This window comes from Cynocephalus volans, chromosome 1, assembly GCF_027409185.1.
Source record: "Cynocephalus volans isolate mCynVol1 chromosome 1, mCynVol1.pri, whole genome shotgun sequence".
Lineage (NCBI taxonomy): Eukaryota > Metazoa > Chordata > Mammalia > Dermoptera > Cynocephalidae > Cynocephalus > Cynocephalus volans.
Genome location: NC_084460.1, coordinates 272,596,443 through 272,613,520, shown reverse-complemented (window position 1 = coordinate 272,613,520; position 17,078 = coordinate 272,596,443). Strand labels below are relative to the sequence as shown.

At 40.5% G+C, this 17,078-nt stretch overlaps 1 protein-coding gene across 1 annotated transcript in view; it reads left to right on the top strand.

Moving 5' to 3' along the window:
- PLEKHM3 (pleckstrin homology domain containing M3) overlaps positions 1–13,128 on the top strand; it is a 169,253-nt gene extending 156,125 nt beyond the window's left edge. The window contains exon 8 of the mRNA XM_063108411.1: positions 12,694–13,128. Within this exon, the coding sequence (XP_062964481.1) occupies positions 12,694–12,871 (178 nt within the window). The 3' untranslated portion in view covers positions 12,872–13,128. The remainder of the gene's footprint in view (positions 1–12,693) is intronic.
- The last annotated feature ends 3,950 nt before the right edge of the window (positions 13,129–17,078 follow it).

The window sequence follows — 17,078 nt, the reverse complement described above, 5'->3', positions numbered from 1 at the left end:
AATAGAGAACAACAGCTTTGGCTAGGTCAGGCTAAAGGGAGGGAACAGCTTCCCCCAATGTATATACGCTTTTTTAATGATATTTCCTTTCTGTGGCTTTTCTTGGGAAGCAGCCACTCAGTGAGTATTGTAATGAGGTGTGGAATCCTAGAAACAGCTAGAGGAGATTTGGATCCTCTCCATAGGTACCTTTTCTGAGGACCCATTTGTCTCCATCTGCTTATGGTTCTTTTCTCTCTCTGGTACTAAAGAGGAGCACTTGGAGGAACTTTCTCCGTGGTGGAAAACAAGACTCCTGCCTGTGTTTTAGAATCGTAAATTCATGTAGGAGAGACTGTGAGGACCGTAGGCATTTTGAGGGTGGAAAAGCTGAAGCCCAGAGAGCTCGTATGTTTTTTGAGTGGCAGAAGCAGGCTGATAACTTACCAAGATGGAATTCTATCTTAGGCCATATAACTGTTTATTCTTAAATGGACTTATTTTGTCAGTAAAGGTTTTCCTTGATAAAAAAAACTCTTCAGCACAATGCTAAATTTTTTGTTTGTTTGAGTTTGAACTTTAGCTAAAGAGTAACCTGGTACATACATTTTACCTTGGCCTGGTGGCTCCTATATTCACATGTCAAAAAGTTTCAAAATGTCTCGTAAGGCAGATGAGACTTTTGTGAAACCCTCAGGGCTGACCTGACCCTTTATGCTATTAAGGCACTTGATAAATATGGTGCATTCATAAACAAAATCCTAGCTGGTGAGGCCATTTGGTCACTTGAACAGATGGCTGTCTTCTCCACCTAGACACATTTCTTCCCAGCTTCTAGTTAGGCATCTGGTTAACATTGTGTTAATCATCTTATCTTCAAGCATTTCAGACAACCTAATTTTTTATTGTTTAAAGAGGGAAATGTTTATTATTGTTTAATTCGTATTTTAACTTTCTAACTACTGAATTAATCAGTGTTCATTATAGAAAATTTGAAAAGTACACAAAATTATAAAGTCTCCATAATTTTTTACTACACATGTGTATGCGTATATATTAATAAAATTGGGATCATATTGAATACATAATTTTATGTCCAGCCTTTTGTCACATTATATCAGAACCAAGAAAATAGTCACATTTAATCTATAAACTTTTATTAATGGATACTTCTACAGGAAAAAATTTTAATTGGCTCTAAAATCATTAAGATCCATTAATAAGTAGAGGCAGGCCAGTTCCGGGAAAGATCGCTGGACTAGGAATAAAGAAGTCTACGTGTCATTTCTGACTGTACCACTAACTTGCTGTTTGACCTCTGAGAAGCCACCATTCTCTGGAACTGCCTACCAGTCATATGGCACTCTTCTAAGCTCTTACCGACAAAAGGGGTAAGAGCTTTGCTTCAGCTCCGTTGCTTAGTATTTTGTGTTTGTCTGTTTGATAGTTTGTCATGACATTTTCAGTGAAGTTGGTTGATACTGATACTATTTACCCAAAGGAATTAAGGTACAAATTCAAATTGTGATTTAGTCCTCTGTTTTGAAATAATGTAAGCTCCATGAGGAAATGGACTTTTTTCTGTTTTGCTCACTGTTCTATCAAGAACATCTCACAATAACTGCTCAATAAGTAATTCATGAGTGAATGAAGAATTTGCTTTATTTTAGTTTTGTAATTAACGTATTTTCTCTTATTTTATGTGACTTTTAAACTATTTCAGGGAAATTTTTATTTAAATAGACATTACCAAGACATGAGACTTTATTGAGTGATGGCTAACATTCTATTATATGTTAGGGACTGACGTGTTTTAGTGAGTCAATGGAGACTTTAATGTCAGGAAATAGATGATGTCAAAATTTTGAGCTTTGGGCCGAGCCCGTGGCGCACTCGGGAGAGTGCGGCGCTGGGAGCGCAGCGACGCTCCCGCCGCGGGTTCGGATCCTATATAGGAATGGCCGGTGCACTCACTGGCTGAGTACCGGTCACGAAAAAGACAAAAAAAAAAATTGTTTTTTGAGCTTTGCTAAACTACTCAGATTATTAGATTTTTAAAACATCTTTTAGGTCATTTTCTAGTGTGTGCTTTTTTCTTCCTCATGGGACTGTAAATAAGTAACCTGAATACACAATAGGGAAGAGACGGAGTATTTACCTTTCCATACAAAAAATGTTGACTTTTCAGGCTGAGCAGTATGTTCTAAAATGAACTGTTTTGTACTTTAGAATTACAAAAGGCAGAATAGTATCTTGGTTTTATCAGTATATGTTTATGATATTTTGAGACTTTTTTCATAGAAGTAATTATGAGAGTACAGATAATAGTATCTTGTTAAAGTTCTCTTTTAAAAATTTTTTGTTTTAATTTCAGCAGCTAATACATAGCGTCATATCTTTATTAAGCCCCTACAGTATTCTGAATATTAAATCGCTCAACAATGCTGCATCAGGAAACATCTGCACATGCTATCTACAACTACCATTAATAATTTTCTGTTCAGTCCTGATGGTTCAAGCACTTAAAATGGAGCTAAAGGTGCCCTCCATAGATGTCCACACTCTGTTGAAAAGTTGCTGTTTGGACTGAATTATACGAGAGCATAAACTTTGTAGAGCCAGTGGGGAACTTAGCAGTCATCTGCCTATGACTCCCACTCCTGCGGCGGCCCATCCACCACAACACCTGTAGCTACTGCAAGACGCAGGCTGCTGAATACTACCATTTAGCTTTCTCTACCCAATTTCTGTTTTATGAATATACGTGGTGTTGAAAAAAATAAAGTTTTCATTGACTCCCAGGTATCTTACATGTCTGTTTATTGCTTGTGTATATAACATAACTATTTTTATTACTGTGATTATCAGTTCCACCCAACTCTTACTAATAGGCAGAGTGGAAGCAAAAGCTCCAAATAATGTCTCACTGAATAAAAAGGGCAGTGAAAACATGCATTGCTATTGAAGTCTTCTTCCCTTGTTCAGTGTTAATATAAATCAGTTAAAGCATTATTGCAGTATTTTTCCAAAGTAATACGTAATATATGCTTGCTTCATGCAAAGTAGGATAATTTTAATTATGAAAAGTTTATACATTATTAAACAATTGAACCATGATTCCTAATTTTATGAACATGTAAACAATCAGTCCGTTAGTTTAACCCACCAAAGTTGTACAATGCCTTCATCCCTATATAAAAATGAAAAAATCTGAAGATGTTTAGAAAGTCAAATATCTAAAACCAAGAATAGATCCTGACTACCTGAAGTGTTTATACAGGTGCATCTCATTTTAAATAAACTTTATAAATGAAACCATAATATAAATTTTAAATTATATTATATACATACTGATACTGTGCACTGCAAAATTCTTTTTCATTTAACATGAAGATAGAAGGCAGTAAACTTCCCTGATATAGTCAATATAGAATTACAGAATTTTATGAAAACTTCTCAAAGTTTTATTTACATGAAGGGAGACTGTTTCTATCAGATAGAAAAATGTATTGTAAAACATTATAGTGCTGGCATGGGAATAGACATACCGACAGAACAAGATTCAGAAAGTATGGAAATAGACCCAAGTAATATGGGAATTTAATACATGATAAAGGTGGCACAACAAATTAGTGAAACAAAAAATAGATCATTCTATAAAAGGAATTGGAAACTAGCTATTTGGAAAAAGAAAAATAATGCTGGAGTTTACCATACTTCTTATATCAGGATAAATTCCAGGTGGATCAAAGATTTTAATGTAAAAAACAAAACTCATAAAGTACTAGAAAAAAAGGTGAGTGAATATTTTTATAATATTAATGTGGGAAAGGACTTTCTAAGCTTGACACAAACCCAGAAGCCATGGAAGCAAAATGCTTTTAAATACATTTTTAAAAAGTTAAATACTTTAAAATTCTACTGGTAAAAGCAAACAGAAACAGGAAACTTGGAGGAATATTTTCTTTTTTTTTTTTTTTTTTGTCTTTTTTGTGAGCAGCCGCACTGCGCTCACTCGGCAGGAACACTGCTGCGCTCCCAGCGCCACACTCTCCCAAGTGCGCCACGGGGTTGGCCCTGGAGGAATATTTTCAACATGTGACAAAGTATTGATTTCCTTAATACAAAAAAACTTTAAAAATCAGTAAGTAAAAGTCAAAAGAAAATGGACAAAAGACATGAACCAATTTACTGAAAGAATATGCAGATGGCTAATGAACAACTCCATATTACTTGTAATTAAAGAGAGCAAAATAAAATAAGGTTTTTACCTATTAGCCATGAGAAAATATTAATAGATATGAAATGTAAAGCCATATATAAAAACATTAGTTAATATTATTTCCTTTTTTCATTTTGCGAAGTTCATATTTTTGTTCTAAATATTAGAAATGATTGACCTAGAATCATGGATTTCAAAATTTTGTGTTCATCAGAATTCCCTGGTGGGCTTGTTAAAACCCAGATTGCTGGGCCCCATCCCAGAGTTTATGATTCAGTAAATCTGGAGTGGGACCCGATAATTTGTGTTTCTAACAAGTTCTTTAATGGTGCTGGTTTGGCTGGTCCAGGAACCGCACTTTAAGCACCACTAGCCTAGAACAAATTGAGTATTAGAAAATTATATAATACCATCTTGTTAAGAGAATTGTGTTGGTGACAGGAGACAAATAGGGGAATAATCTAAAGTAATAACAAAACACTTTGGGTTTTTTATTTGAATGCCTTTCTCCTTCTAAATTTACATCAGTAACCAACAGCTTATTCCTAAGCAGCTAATCATCCTGCTCATAAAGTTAAATAGGGCTTATCTTCTGGATTCTTTTGTATTTTCTAATGCACCCATGTTTGAAAATTTCTTTTATTTTGGCTCTACTAAGTGTCTTGGACTTTGAGGAACTAAAACATAATATGTTAAATAAAAGTGAGTCCCATTCAGTCTTAGATATGTATCATCCTTATAAATTATTTCTTTTCAAAAGGCTTATTTCAAAACCTTGACAGTTAAATTTTTGAATTTTACATAAAAACGTAGTCTGATGAATCAACAGAAATCCATATGTAAACCAAAATTATTTGTCTTAATCTGCATTAGCCTAATAATATTCTCATAGTCACTGTCTTTGTTTCAGATGTAGCAAGACATTTCTAAATATTTCTTGGGCTCTTAGGCATTTTGAACCATTTTAGAAATTTTTACAGAAAACCATTGCTCTTATTTATAGTTCTCTATGGCTACAATTATAATATTTTCTAGCTTTTTCCAGAAGTGGTAGAAAAGGTTTAAATCCTCCTGCAGTTCCTTTACTTTCTCTAACACTAAACAGATTTTTCCTAAAATAATCCCAAGAAAAGATGGGCATTTGTTTCTTGCGAATTCTATTAATTGCCAGGTGAACCTTAAAACGAAAACTTAGAAGTGTCAGAAATATCAGTTTCTCCCTATGCCCCCAAAATCTATTGCACTGGGGTCAAATCTATTATGATTTTACACATATACATAGAGTATAACTGAGAAGTTCTGCCACCATCCACAAATTAACAAGAAGCATTTATTAAGCATTTGCACAAAAGATGAAGTTAATGTCCCCGGTAGGGTAGCAAAATTAACAAATGAATTAAGTAGCCCTTGTTTACATTCTATTTTAAAGCTAAGATTTTAAGTAAAGCTTTTCTATTAGTTTTTAGTTATTAGCTGAGCTAGGTTTACGAACTAAAAGTGCAAGACCTGTGAAAGCCAAATGCTTTGTGGGCTGCAATCAGGGAAAAACCCCTCCTTAGTTAACTCTGGAGTTTAAAGGATAGATAAAAAGATCGTTGTAGGGCACACCAATTGTTCTTCCCAGATATGGGTGTTAACAGGTGTTTGGTATGTGCTGAATAACTTAAAGGACCATGTGGCTAGTAACAGGGGAATGGGCCAGATTTCAAATCAGAATACTGGAATCAAGTCCAAACTTGTTCACCCACTACTAGCTCTGGGACCAGATAAACTGCCAGTTGCTATATTGTCTGGTATTTATTTACTTATTGATTGAGTATTAGTTTATCTTCTGGACTTTTTTGCATTTTCTGATGAATCCATGCTTGAAAATTTCTTTTATTTTGGCTCTACTAAGTGTCTTAGTACTTTGAGGAACTGAAATGTAATATGTTAAATAAAAATGGGAAAACAGTACCTCGCTCAGAGAACTGTTGTAAAGATCTTTAAAATAATTTATGTAAAGACAGGGGCAATGGGTAGTACAGATGTTGCCTAATTTAGATGTCCAATTTTCATCTTACTGTATTTGCATTTATCAGTCAAAACTATTGGAATAACTTTACAAACTAGCACATGCACACCTAAATTTGCCAGACATTTAGCCAAAGAAGCTGGATTTTTTCCTAGTCTCATACGATTCTAATCAAACCATTTGGATACATTTTTAGCCATTCACTTCCCTACCCTTAGCCAAAAAAAAAACACAATGAATTATCCCAAATGTGATATGTCCAAATGTAGTCCATTTTTCTCTCTGCAGAGATCCACAGTCTGTCATCAAAATTTCCAGGACCCTTGCTCTCTTCCTCCCCATCCAGCTGCTTCTCCTGAGGTCCTTGCACTGCTGAGCAAAATAGAGGGGGAGTTGGAGAGTTCCACTTTCTGGTCAACCTGGAGCAAGCCTCAACTAGAGGTGGTGGCTGTGAAACTTGGACTCTGGCCCCAGCTGTCAGCACCCAACCATAATCAGCTGAAACTGTGTTAACCTTTCTTTATTTTAATCTTTCTACTCCTCCAAACAAAATGGATCTGTTACATTTTATTATTTGTTTAAATTATATTTAATTCATTTTACCTTAGAATGTTTAGTAACATGTTTGTGCATTTTTCTGAACATACGAGTACATATGTATATAAGTACATGCATAGAACATATGCACAGGCAGGCATACACCATATGTAATGTTGGCTGATTGCCTATTTAAGCAAATTACAAATTGTTTGCTTTTATGTTCATTTACTTACATAACGGAAGAAAACACCAACCCAAAACATTAAAATAACCAGGCTCCAGTAACTACCTCCCTTAGCTAAGAGATTTAAGTAATTATCTTGGTTTCTTGGAAAAACCAATAATAGCTAGTGGCCATATGGGGCACCTTACATAGTAGTCATACACAAAACCGCACTCACATGCCTGATAATGTGCACTGATTTCTCTACCCCATCTTATTCATTGTGGGCTCTGCAGAGTGGAAATCAGCCAAAGCTCTGCCCTACTCTGCAGGCCTGTCCTTTTGCTTGTCAGAGATCCAACCAAACTGAAGCCTGAACTTTAATCCAAGTGAATCATCTGAGGCCATTGCCTGAGCCAAAAATAAAAACACAGCAGGAGGAGAACCCAACATGACCAGAGCAGAAGCATTTCAGTGACCTCAACTCGGGGCAGGGGCCTTTAGCAGTTTCCTGTGACCTCCCTATGTGTAGCTAGAATCTGGAAAGGTGCAGACAAAGCCACTGAGCCTGTCTCTAATTGGTCTCACATCATCAGTATTCCAGAACAGGAAACTAACTGTCTGTAGCCAGGAATTCTTGCTTCCTTGCCATAATATTTGAGAAGCAAACCTTTTCGCCTGCACGTATTTAGTTCTGCTAGTTTGTAGCAGGTTCATTTTCTTGGTTTCAATAGCTCTCATGTCGGTCAGATCTCTTGGCAATGGACTATTAGATTTCTAGGTTATGAACTTCTCCCTCATCTGCCGTGGGTCAGTAAGCTAGATTTTAGGCCAAAGACTTCATAAAATGTATAGTTTTATTCCATGGTGCGTTTACTAAGATGCAAAGTGAGATTTGTGTTGCCCCAAAATGGTGGAGATGTTCCCCTGCCTGTCCCAAGGAAGGAGACCAGTTTGCCAGGGTGCACACAGATAATGAGTAGTGTTGCCCCCTGCAGCATCGTGCAAGCAGACCTCCAGCCCCTCCCTCCTGGTCCCACATCCTGTGCTGCATCCAGTGCTGTTTATGCACCTGGCTCTCTCCACAGTGGCTGTCCCGATGGTTAAAGCACAAAAGTACTCCCATATAGCGTGGTATTTACTCTGATTTTTTTCTTGGGGAGAGGGGATACTGATGAGGGTTGGGAGAAGGTTCAAAAAGGAATTCTTAATGTTTAATTGAAATTTTTTGAGATAGGGGCAGAGTCAGCTCCTTTTGGCCAAATTCATGATACAGCTGTTATATGCCAGTTCATATAAAGCTATTTTATAGCTTGATTAATCAATACAAATAAATAAAAGTAATGCTTTATACCTTAAGGCTCATCTCATTCAGTTGCAGCTTGTCAGTTTGAGACTTTTTCAGGAGGAAGTAGCAAAGCTACATTCCCATTCATTCATCCACAAACCTGGGAGCAAGAAAATTTGGAGAGAGGATGGTAAAATCCCGAGCAGCTTTTCCGCCCCCACACAAAATCTACAAGTTGGAAGGAACCTTAGATGCCATCTAACCCAACCTTCTCTTTTACTTCTGTGGAGAGTGAGATTTGGGTATGAAGCAACTTACCCAAGTTCCTGTGACACCAGGGCCCACCTGGGCCGAGGACTCAGGACTCCTCACTAGTCAAGCTCTCCTCTCTGCAGTAAGCAACCTCTTTTTCATTGCAGAAGTTGCTGAAACCTAATTGCTTCACAGTTCCATAAAAGCAATTTGTTTTATGAAGCAAATGTAAAACTTTTTGGCTTTGATTTGCTAGGTGTCCTAGGTAGGGCATGAAGAAGCAGAAAACACCACAGAGAAACAGCCTAGAGGTTCTTGGCCGAAGAGCAAATAAATGTGACTGGGGGCCAACCACCAAGATGGCTTTGGGGTAGAACTGGAAAACAAAGTGAGTTGATAGAAAGTTAAGGGGTTACTGAGCAATGCACAGAATTGTGTCATGGGTATTGGCTTTTAAAATGATGTTCTAAATTATTTTTAGAAACCACTGGATGGTTAGTGCTAGTGAGTGTCAGCTATTTAAATCAAATGATGTGTTAAAAATATATATTTGTGAAAGTTATATGAATATGGACAATACACTGGACCTTACTGGTTGGTAAGAGTATAAGCCAACAGGAGACACTTGCAAATTCAGTGAGAGGTGTGCTCTTTGTGTATTCCCTGGAACCCCTCTGTGATGCCTTTTCAGACAGATTAGGTCAGTGGTTCTTAACAGGGATGATTTTTGTCCCCCAGGGGCATTTGGCAGTGCCTAGAATCATTGTTGGTTGTCACAACTTGGAGGTGGAGATGGGGGGAGGGCAGGCAGGTTTGCTACTGGCATCTAGTGGGTAGAGGCCAGGAATGCTGCTAAACATCCTACAGTTTACAGGACAGCCCTCCACATCAAAGAACTGTTCAACCCAAAATGTCAATAGTGCTGTGCGGAGGCTGAGATCCCTAGATTAAGTGAAGCATGGATGTGTTCAAGAAAAAAATGGAAAAACCAATTGGATGACTTTGGTCAAGAGCAAATATGGCTCTCCCTGCAGTTGCATTCTCTATGGCACTGGAAAGGGAAGACATAAGGTTTTCGTTTTCTGGGGCATAGAGCAACAACCAAAAAGCAGTGAACCTGCTTATTGCTGCGATTGGATGACTCAGAACTGAGGACACTGCTTTCATCTGATGTGTCATGCAGGAACACCAAAGGGACACTTCTTTCGTTACCTGTTGCAGTTTTCAGCAGAGTTGATTACATGGGTAGATTTGCCTCACATGAAAGAAGTGTTCCAGAAAAGTTATGTGTGTTAAATCATATTTTAAATACAGTCAGGAAACTCAGTTAACACTCGGGAGCCAATGAATCTTTATAAAGTGAAAAATCCTTTTTAGTAAAGTCCTATTCTCAAAGAACAGCACACCTATATACTGCATTTTTTAATGTAAATAATTTATTTTTCCTGCACACTACATTTTTATTACAGAACTCCATAAATTTTATGTGCGAGAACAGTTTTTCTTTCTCCTTCCTTTCCCTGCTCTTATTCTTTTCCTTTTAAAAAAAACATCAGGGGGGAGGGGGAGGGATTAACTATAGATCTCTGAATTTGGGAAGGTCATTGATCAATCTATCCATATGACAGTTTAAAAGCTGTCTACTGGGTTACAAATTGTTAGAAAATAGAACTTGGTTCTATTTTGAAATCATTAATTTTTTTTATCTCATACTTTTTCTTCAGTTACTGACCTTTGGCTAGAAAGAGCAGGTGCACTGGGTTTCTCCACCACCGTATGGGTGTTTGTGGCACCAGAAATACCAGATAAGACTCAATCTCTTCACTCACTGGGGGCCAGTATCAGCAGAGATAGGGAGTGGTTCTGAAGGAACCCAGTGCTTTCTCTTCTTATCAATCACTGCCCTTGGGCAACATCCCCAGGTGTATAAATCACTGACTAACCCAGCAGGGCACAGGGGGCAGGAAGGAGGAAATTTATTTGATAAAGCTACCATTAGTGTCACCTTAGTGATAGAAGGTTACAGAGGTGTGACCCTGTGGGGACAAAGCCACTGCCACTGGGGAGGAACTGGCCCAGACAAGAGAGGCATTAGGAGACCTGGGTCTGACCTTCATCCCCATGTGTCCCCAGGAGATAATAACTAGTCCTCTTAGAGTCTCAGTTTTCTCATGTATGAAATGAGGGGGTTGATTGAGATGTCTGCAGACCACCATAGAGACACGGGTGAAGTCAGGCTGAGATGGAGCCGCACAGAAAGGCAGCAGCAGCCTGAGGGGCTCACTAGATGGAGCAGTACTAGCTGTGTTATTAAGCACTTATCATGTGCCAGGAACCGTGCTCAACACTTTATCCCTAATCTTATTTGAGACTCGAAGAAGCACCGCTGTGAAGAGGGTGCTAACATTATCTTCAATAAGCCCATAGGGAGTCTCAGAAAGCTGAAGTAACTCACTCAGAGTCATTGTCTTAGTCTGCTGGGCTGCCATGCAAACTACCACAGACGGGAGGCTTAAACAGAAATGTGTTTCTCACAGTTCTGGAGGCTGGAAGTTTCAGATCAAGGTGCCAGCAGGGTTAGGTCCTTTCCTGGCTTGTAGTCGGCCTCTTTCTCTGTGTCCTCACATGGCCTTTCCTCTGCGCATGGGGAGAAGGAGAAAGAAGCTTCTCTCTGTTGTCTCTTCTTCTAAGGACACTAATGTTATCGGATCAGGGTCTCACCCTTACGACCTGTTTAACTGTAATTACCTCCTAAACACCCTATCTCCAACTACAGTCATATTGGGAGTTAGAGCTTCAGTATACGACTTCCAGGGGGACACAGCTGGGTCCATAGTGATCATACAGCCAGGAAGGGCTCTGAAGCCCTTGGCCTGCCCTGCTAACCACCGCTGTGCCTCCCTTGGCCAGAGACTGAGCTGGGGGAGCGGCTACTAGGTGCAGTGAAGCTCCTGTCCTCTGGTCTCTCAGCTGGAACAATCCCCTCCCCCCATCCCCTGAGTCTCTCCTCCCAAGTCACTGCTTCCTCTCCATGGTATGAGGGTGGGTAGAAAGATCCTCCTTTGGCTAAACCCTCTGAATCCTGAATGGTGCCAGGGTAAGTTGGTGGCAGGCTAGGGAGTAGGGTCCACATGACCATCCTAGGCCCAGGACTGAAACGCAAGATACTGTGGGAAAAGCAAAGGATGCTGAGGCTGAGCCCTGAGAACTGTTTCTTGCACAGCCCTCTATGAACCCAGTCCACCAGGGAACCTCCCCGAGCTGCTGGCTGGACAAAGTCATGCAGGTGCAATTCCCTGCAAGTTGCTTGTCCCTCGTGTGTGGGAGGAGAACTGAGTTCACATTGGCAAGCCACTCACTGGGCCATCTATAGTTGATCTTGTCAGGGACTCATTACTAAAAACTTTGCAGTAAAAACAAGCTATTCAGATTCCTGTGCAGGCTTCCACTAAGCCAAACAACAAACCAGTCATCCACCTGGAATGTCTCCACACCATAAATTACAATAGTGTCGTGTGTTGGGGGAAAGATGTTTTCTTCCCCACTCTCTCGTGCTTTACTGTTCACACTTCTGTTTTAAAGGTAGACTTGTAAAGGCAGGTGATTTTTCCTAATTTCTAAAAAACTCACAAGAGTAAGAAACCACAGGCTATCATTCAGAACATGAAACTGTGTCATTTTACCTTTTCAAACTGTCAAATAAAGGCAGTGAGATAACAGAGAACCACGCAGCTCATGTTAGTAAAGTAGAAGCTACATTTGCACAGATGTAGCGCTGGAGTTAGCGCTGAGGTTGGCACTGGGGTGGGGTGTGTTTTCGGTTGGCAGGGCACTTCCCCTTGTTTTCTGCCACTTCACTCCAGAGTTACTAGCCAGCTTCTTTCTCACTGGTGAGGAAACGGACACACAGATCTAGTGCTCTGTCCACTGCATGTAGCAACAGAGTTGCTAGTCAGCTGCTGCCTCCCCTCTGCTCGTACCCATACGCCTCTCCCCAGCCTAGTTCTAATCAGAAAAAAAAAAAAAAAAAAAAAAATGTTTTCCAAGTGAAATTCAGCCTTGAGCATTTTGGAAAAGGAAGCAGCCCATTTCTATGAGTCATGTCTCTTCTCATTGGCTGCGTTGTCCAGAATAACAGACTGGGTCCCAAGCTGCACCAGAGACCACTGGACTTCACGTGTCTGTGTCCTGCTCATTTCAGTCTTGCTCATCATATCCATGCTTGACTTTTGCAGGTGTGAAAGCTGTGGAGCCGTTTTCCATTCTGAATGCAAAGAAAAGTCTGTCCCCTGCCCGAGGTGTGTCCGCCGAGAGCTGCAGAAGAAGCAGAAGTCTTTCTGGCAGAGGCTGAACATGGATGAGAGCCTAGAGGAGGCTTGCACCATGTTTGAGCTGTCCTACCAGAACACCTGACTCGGGAAGACCCCAAAGCCAGGGAGGCACCGATCCGCAATCTTTCAGCCCCGAGTGGCTTCCTAACTAGCCAGTTAGACCCCTCCTGAAGAAGAGTATGCCTCATCTTCAGCTAGATATAGATATATTTATTTATTTATCTATATGCACACATACCTGTACATCCTGTGCGTGTGTTCTGTATAAATCGTTGTTCTAAAAGGTCCACAGAGCCTCTGTGGCTCCAAAAATGACCAATAGCTGATTACACTTAGCCATGAATTTCAGCTGCTTGCTCCCAGGCAAAATGTGGTTTACACACAATGCTTTAGAGTTCAGACTTTTTTTTTTTTTTTTTTTTCTTTTTTTTTTTGGCTCTCAAGAGCCATTTTATTACGCTAGGAGCAGGAGGAAGCATTTCCTGCAGAACAACAGTGCTTCGGGTTATTTTTGTGTTATTTATTTTTAGTCCTCAGAGGCTGAGGTAACTGAGTCAGACACCCATCATCATCTGTTTCATAAGAAAAATCTTCAAAACACAAGAATGACTCCTGGATCCTTCCAGGACTCGGTGTTCCCAGTGCTCTCGCCTCAGTTCTTCCTGCAGAGGTGGGATCACCGAAGCAGAGCTGAATGGCTGGAAACCAGGACTGCAAGCTCCGTCTGACAGAAAGCATACACCCCTAATCTATGAGAGCTGGTTCTAGCATTGGAGTTAATCCCAGAAAGTTTTTTCCTGATAAGAGACCTCTGCAACCAATAACTGCATGTTGTTGGTGCGTTTGCTGGTAAGAATCCCAATGCCCGCCTAATGATGGAGCTGCCACATTTGCCAGGTTGTAACCATGGTTCTCTTAAGAACAGCTTGCCAAGGGTGTCATGGGTGATATTTATGATTTTTTCTCAGTGCTGCCCGGAGGAAATGTCCTAGGATTAGTGTTAAAGACATCCAGCGTGTAGACTGTTAGGTAGAGTAGATGGTACGTGTATTCAAAGAGACTATCCACTTTCATTTCACAGAATCCCGTGCAGGCAGTTCCTACCTATCCATTTTAAATGCTTTATTTCTCATTGTTCTTCACTGCACTTTTCATTTTCACCTTTAATTTGTTAATTTAAGCACTCTCGTTTTCACATTTTTTAATTGTTTAAAAAATCAGAGTAACATGGAACTTCAAAATACCAACTTTAGACTATGAAGAAAATACCAAACTTAGGAATATAATTCATGCATTAAATCTAATATTGCTTAAATAAATATATACACAAATATATAATTGCCACCTTAAAGTAAAGCAAAAAGTGCTAAAATAATATAATAGGAGTAAGAAATACAACAGATTGCTTTGCTATTTGTCAGGGTAGCATTCTCCCACTGCAGAGCTCTTTTATGAGCCAGTCTAGCAGTCACTGTGACCAAAGTGGCAGGTAGGATGGCACTGGAAATCTGATGGCTCCAATTCCTTCCACCTTAACTCTTCCCAGAACAGGAAAATATGCCTAGAATGAAATAATTCTCAGTCAACTTCATGAGAGGATTCTGTAGCTTTCGCACTGAACAGATGCTTGTTTGCTTTCATGGTTTAGTAGTTCCACTGGTCTAAAGATCTCGGGTATCGGTGGCTCACAAGTACAGGGGACATTCAGCCCCATTGCTCCTTTCCTCACACCTGCTCCCTGAAAATCCCAACTCATGATGCTTCCATCCATTTAGAGGTGACATTTCAGACTGACTTTTCTACAGTTAGATGGAGACGTCTCACTTCTCAATCCACACCAGCTCCTTTGGCCCCAGACCACACATTTCAACCTAATAGCTCAGCACCACACATGCATTTATTTTCTGACTATACAGTAGCCATAACGAAGGCATGAAAATGTGTCAAAAGGCCAGGGCTCTATCCACAGGGCCTCACGGTACCTTGTAGTCTTAGAAAAGCAGTTTGACTGTCTCCCCACTCTAGTTATAGTAAATGTTGCACACAAAAGAAAAAGGGTGGAAAATCTCAAACACTTGGCAAACAGGCAAACAAATTTGATCATCTCCTTTCCTCCTCCCCTTTGTGAAATACAGTATTTATATTTTCCAGCCCCAGAGAAGATAGCAGAACATGATCTTTCACAAGAGAATTATAGACCTGCTTATTATAAAACAGATGTGCTCCCATGGCAAAGTGCCTTCTCCCTCCACCCCCAGCTCCCAGTCACCGTAACTTACTTTGCCTTGGCTATAATTAATGTATCTGTGATTCCAGCTGTCAGCGAGGCCATTCCCAGCACACCGCATTTGGAGTCCTGAAGTGCAGGGCCAGCTCCACCCCTTCTGCCATGTTTGTCCTGTGTACAGAATTTCCTGTCTCAGCTCACAGCACCCAGGGTCAGACCAGGCGACAGTCAAGGGTGAAATTCTGGGTCCCTGTTCTTACCACCTTTGTTTTCACCAGTGCCCATTTAGAGGGCCCTGCTAATTATTAGCAGTCCCTGTAAACGCCTAAGGAGAACTTTCCTCCGACATCATATTCTGCTTCTTTTCAAAAGGGAAAAAAAGAGATGTACAGTCACCATCAGCTACCCAGAACTGGAACTGTGTCCCAGCTGCTTCTGTTTTCTCTCCTTTTCGTGCAGCACTGACAGCTTGGTTGGTGCCGGCCGCGGGCCTACAAAGACATTTTCTGCCACCACTGCCAAAACCTTATAGGACAGAGCGGAGCCAGCTTAGGAGCTGGGTCTGCCATGAAAATTCAAAATTGCTGTTTTCAACCCAGAATGCCCTAGAGTACATGAACACCCTTACTGTTTTCAACCCTACCAAATTGCTTGATGCACTGTTAGGTAATTGTTCCACTGCTTAGAAACTGTCAAAACAAAAGCAAATCTGTGGATTACCAACTCCTTAAGACCAAGCGCATACCTGCTTTTCCTTGTGTTCCGTTTTCATCCCATATTAAATATCTTGCACATAAGGCATATGAGAAAATGGCCAATTAATCTCCAGGAGCTGGCAGCCGACTCTGGGGAACTGCTTTTCACTGAAAGGTCCATTCCCTGGTGTATTACTTGAGGAAATCCCTCCTAACAGTGCCAGAAACTCATGTGTGAGACCATCTAACCCTGCTGAAATGTTGGCATCTAACCCCACAGTACAGAAGCCAGTTCCTAAAATAGACCTCAGTTTGCACTGCTGCAGGAAGGCCACAGAGTACTTCAGAAGCAGTCAACTGGAATGGGAGTAGTGTTCTTTCCAGGGCTGCTGTTTCCCAAAGCTGAAAGTTTCTTCATATGAAAATAATGTAAACTTTCGCCCTCCCCCTTTGCTTCAGTGTCTTTTCAGAGGGCTGTATTATAGTCATTTTCATGGCTGTCTTGCTAAAAGGTCATCTTGTTAGGAGCTGTGACATTTGATTTACTGAGAGGGTAATCGCTTTTTGATTCCTTTAGACTAGGCCTCCACCAAAAAGGGAATATGGCTAGTGCTTGGGATTTGTGGTTTCCAACACAGTGGTGTCCTTCAGCCTCCTGAAATGGGACTGTGCCACGATTTTTATTCTGGCTGCAGTGAGACCCCAGGTGTTTCTCACTCTAGTCACCAAATGCAGCCTTTGCTGAGCACACCCTTTGATGGAGTCTGGCCTCTGTTTCTGTCTCTGCCTGTCGTGTGTACACACTGGACATTGACACCGGATGGTTTCTTTCTGGTTTCCAAACCTGGGAGTTTGTTCTCTACCCATTGGCCAAAAAAGGCCATACAGAAATCCCTGTCTCAGGGGCGCAGAGAAAGGCACTATCCAAGAAAGTAGAGAGACACCTGCTCCTGACATAGGGTAAAGCCAATGCTGCTGCTCCTGTGTTTGTGCAGAATTTTTCACTTCCAATTGATCTGCCACACTTTATTAAGAAATTAAATTATGAAATAAATCTTCAACTCCTGATTCTAATACTGCATAACTTCAATGCAGAGGTTATTTTATTTTTCTTTTTTACTTCTCATGATAAACAGAGATGTGTACAATTTTTCCTCTTTTTATTTCTCGGGGTTTCTGCCCCGCTTCTTTTTTTACTCTGAAATAATGTGAAAAGGTAGAGAGTCTGGGGCAAGACTGAAAAAAACAAACAGTCCACTCCAAGCATGAGTTGAATCGTCACGGTGCCCTCCATTTTCCTGATCTTGGTACTTGTTAGCAGTGGGCCTTAGCGGCTTCCTGCGTCGTGCACCTTGACCACTGACCGC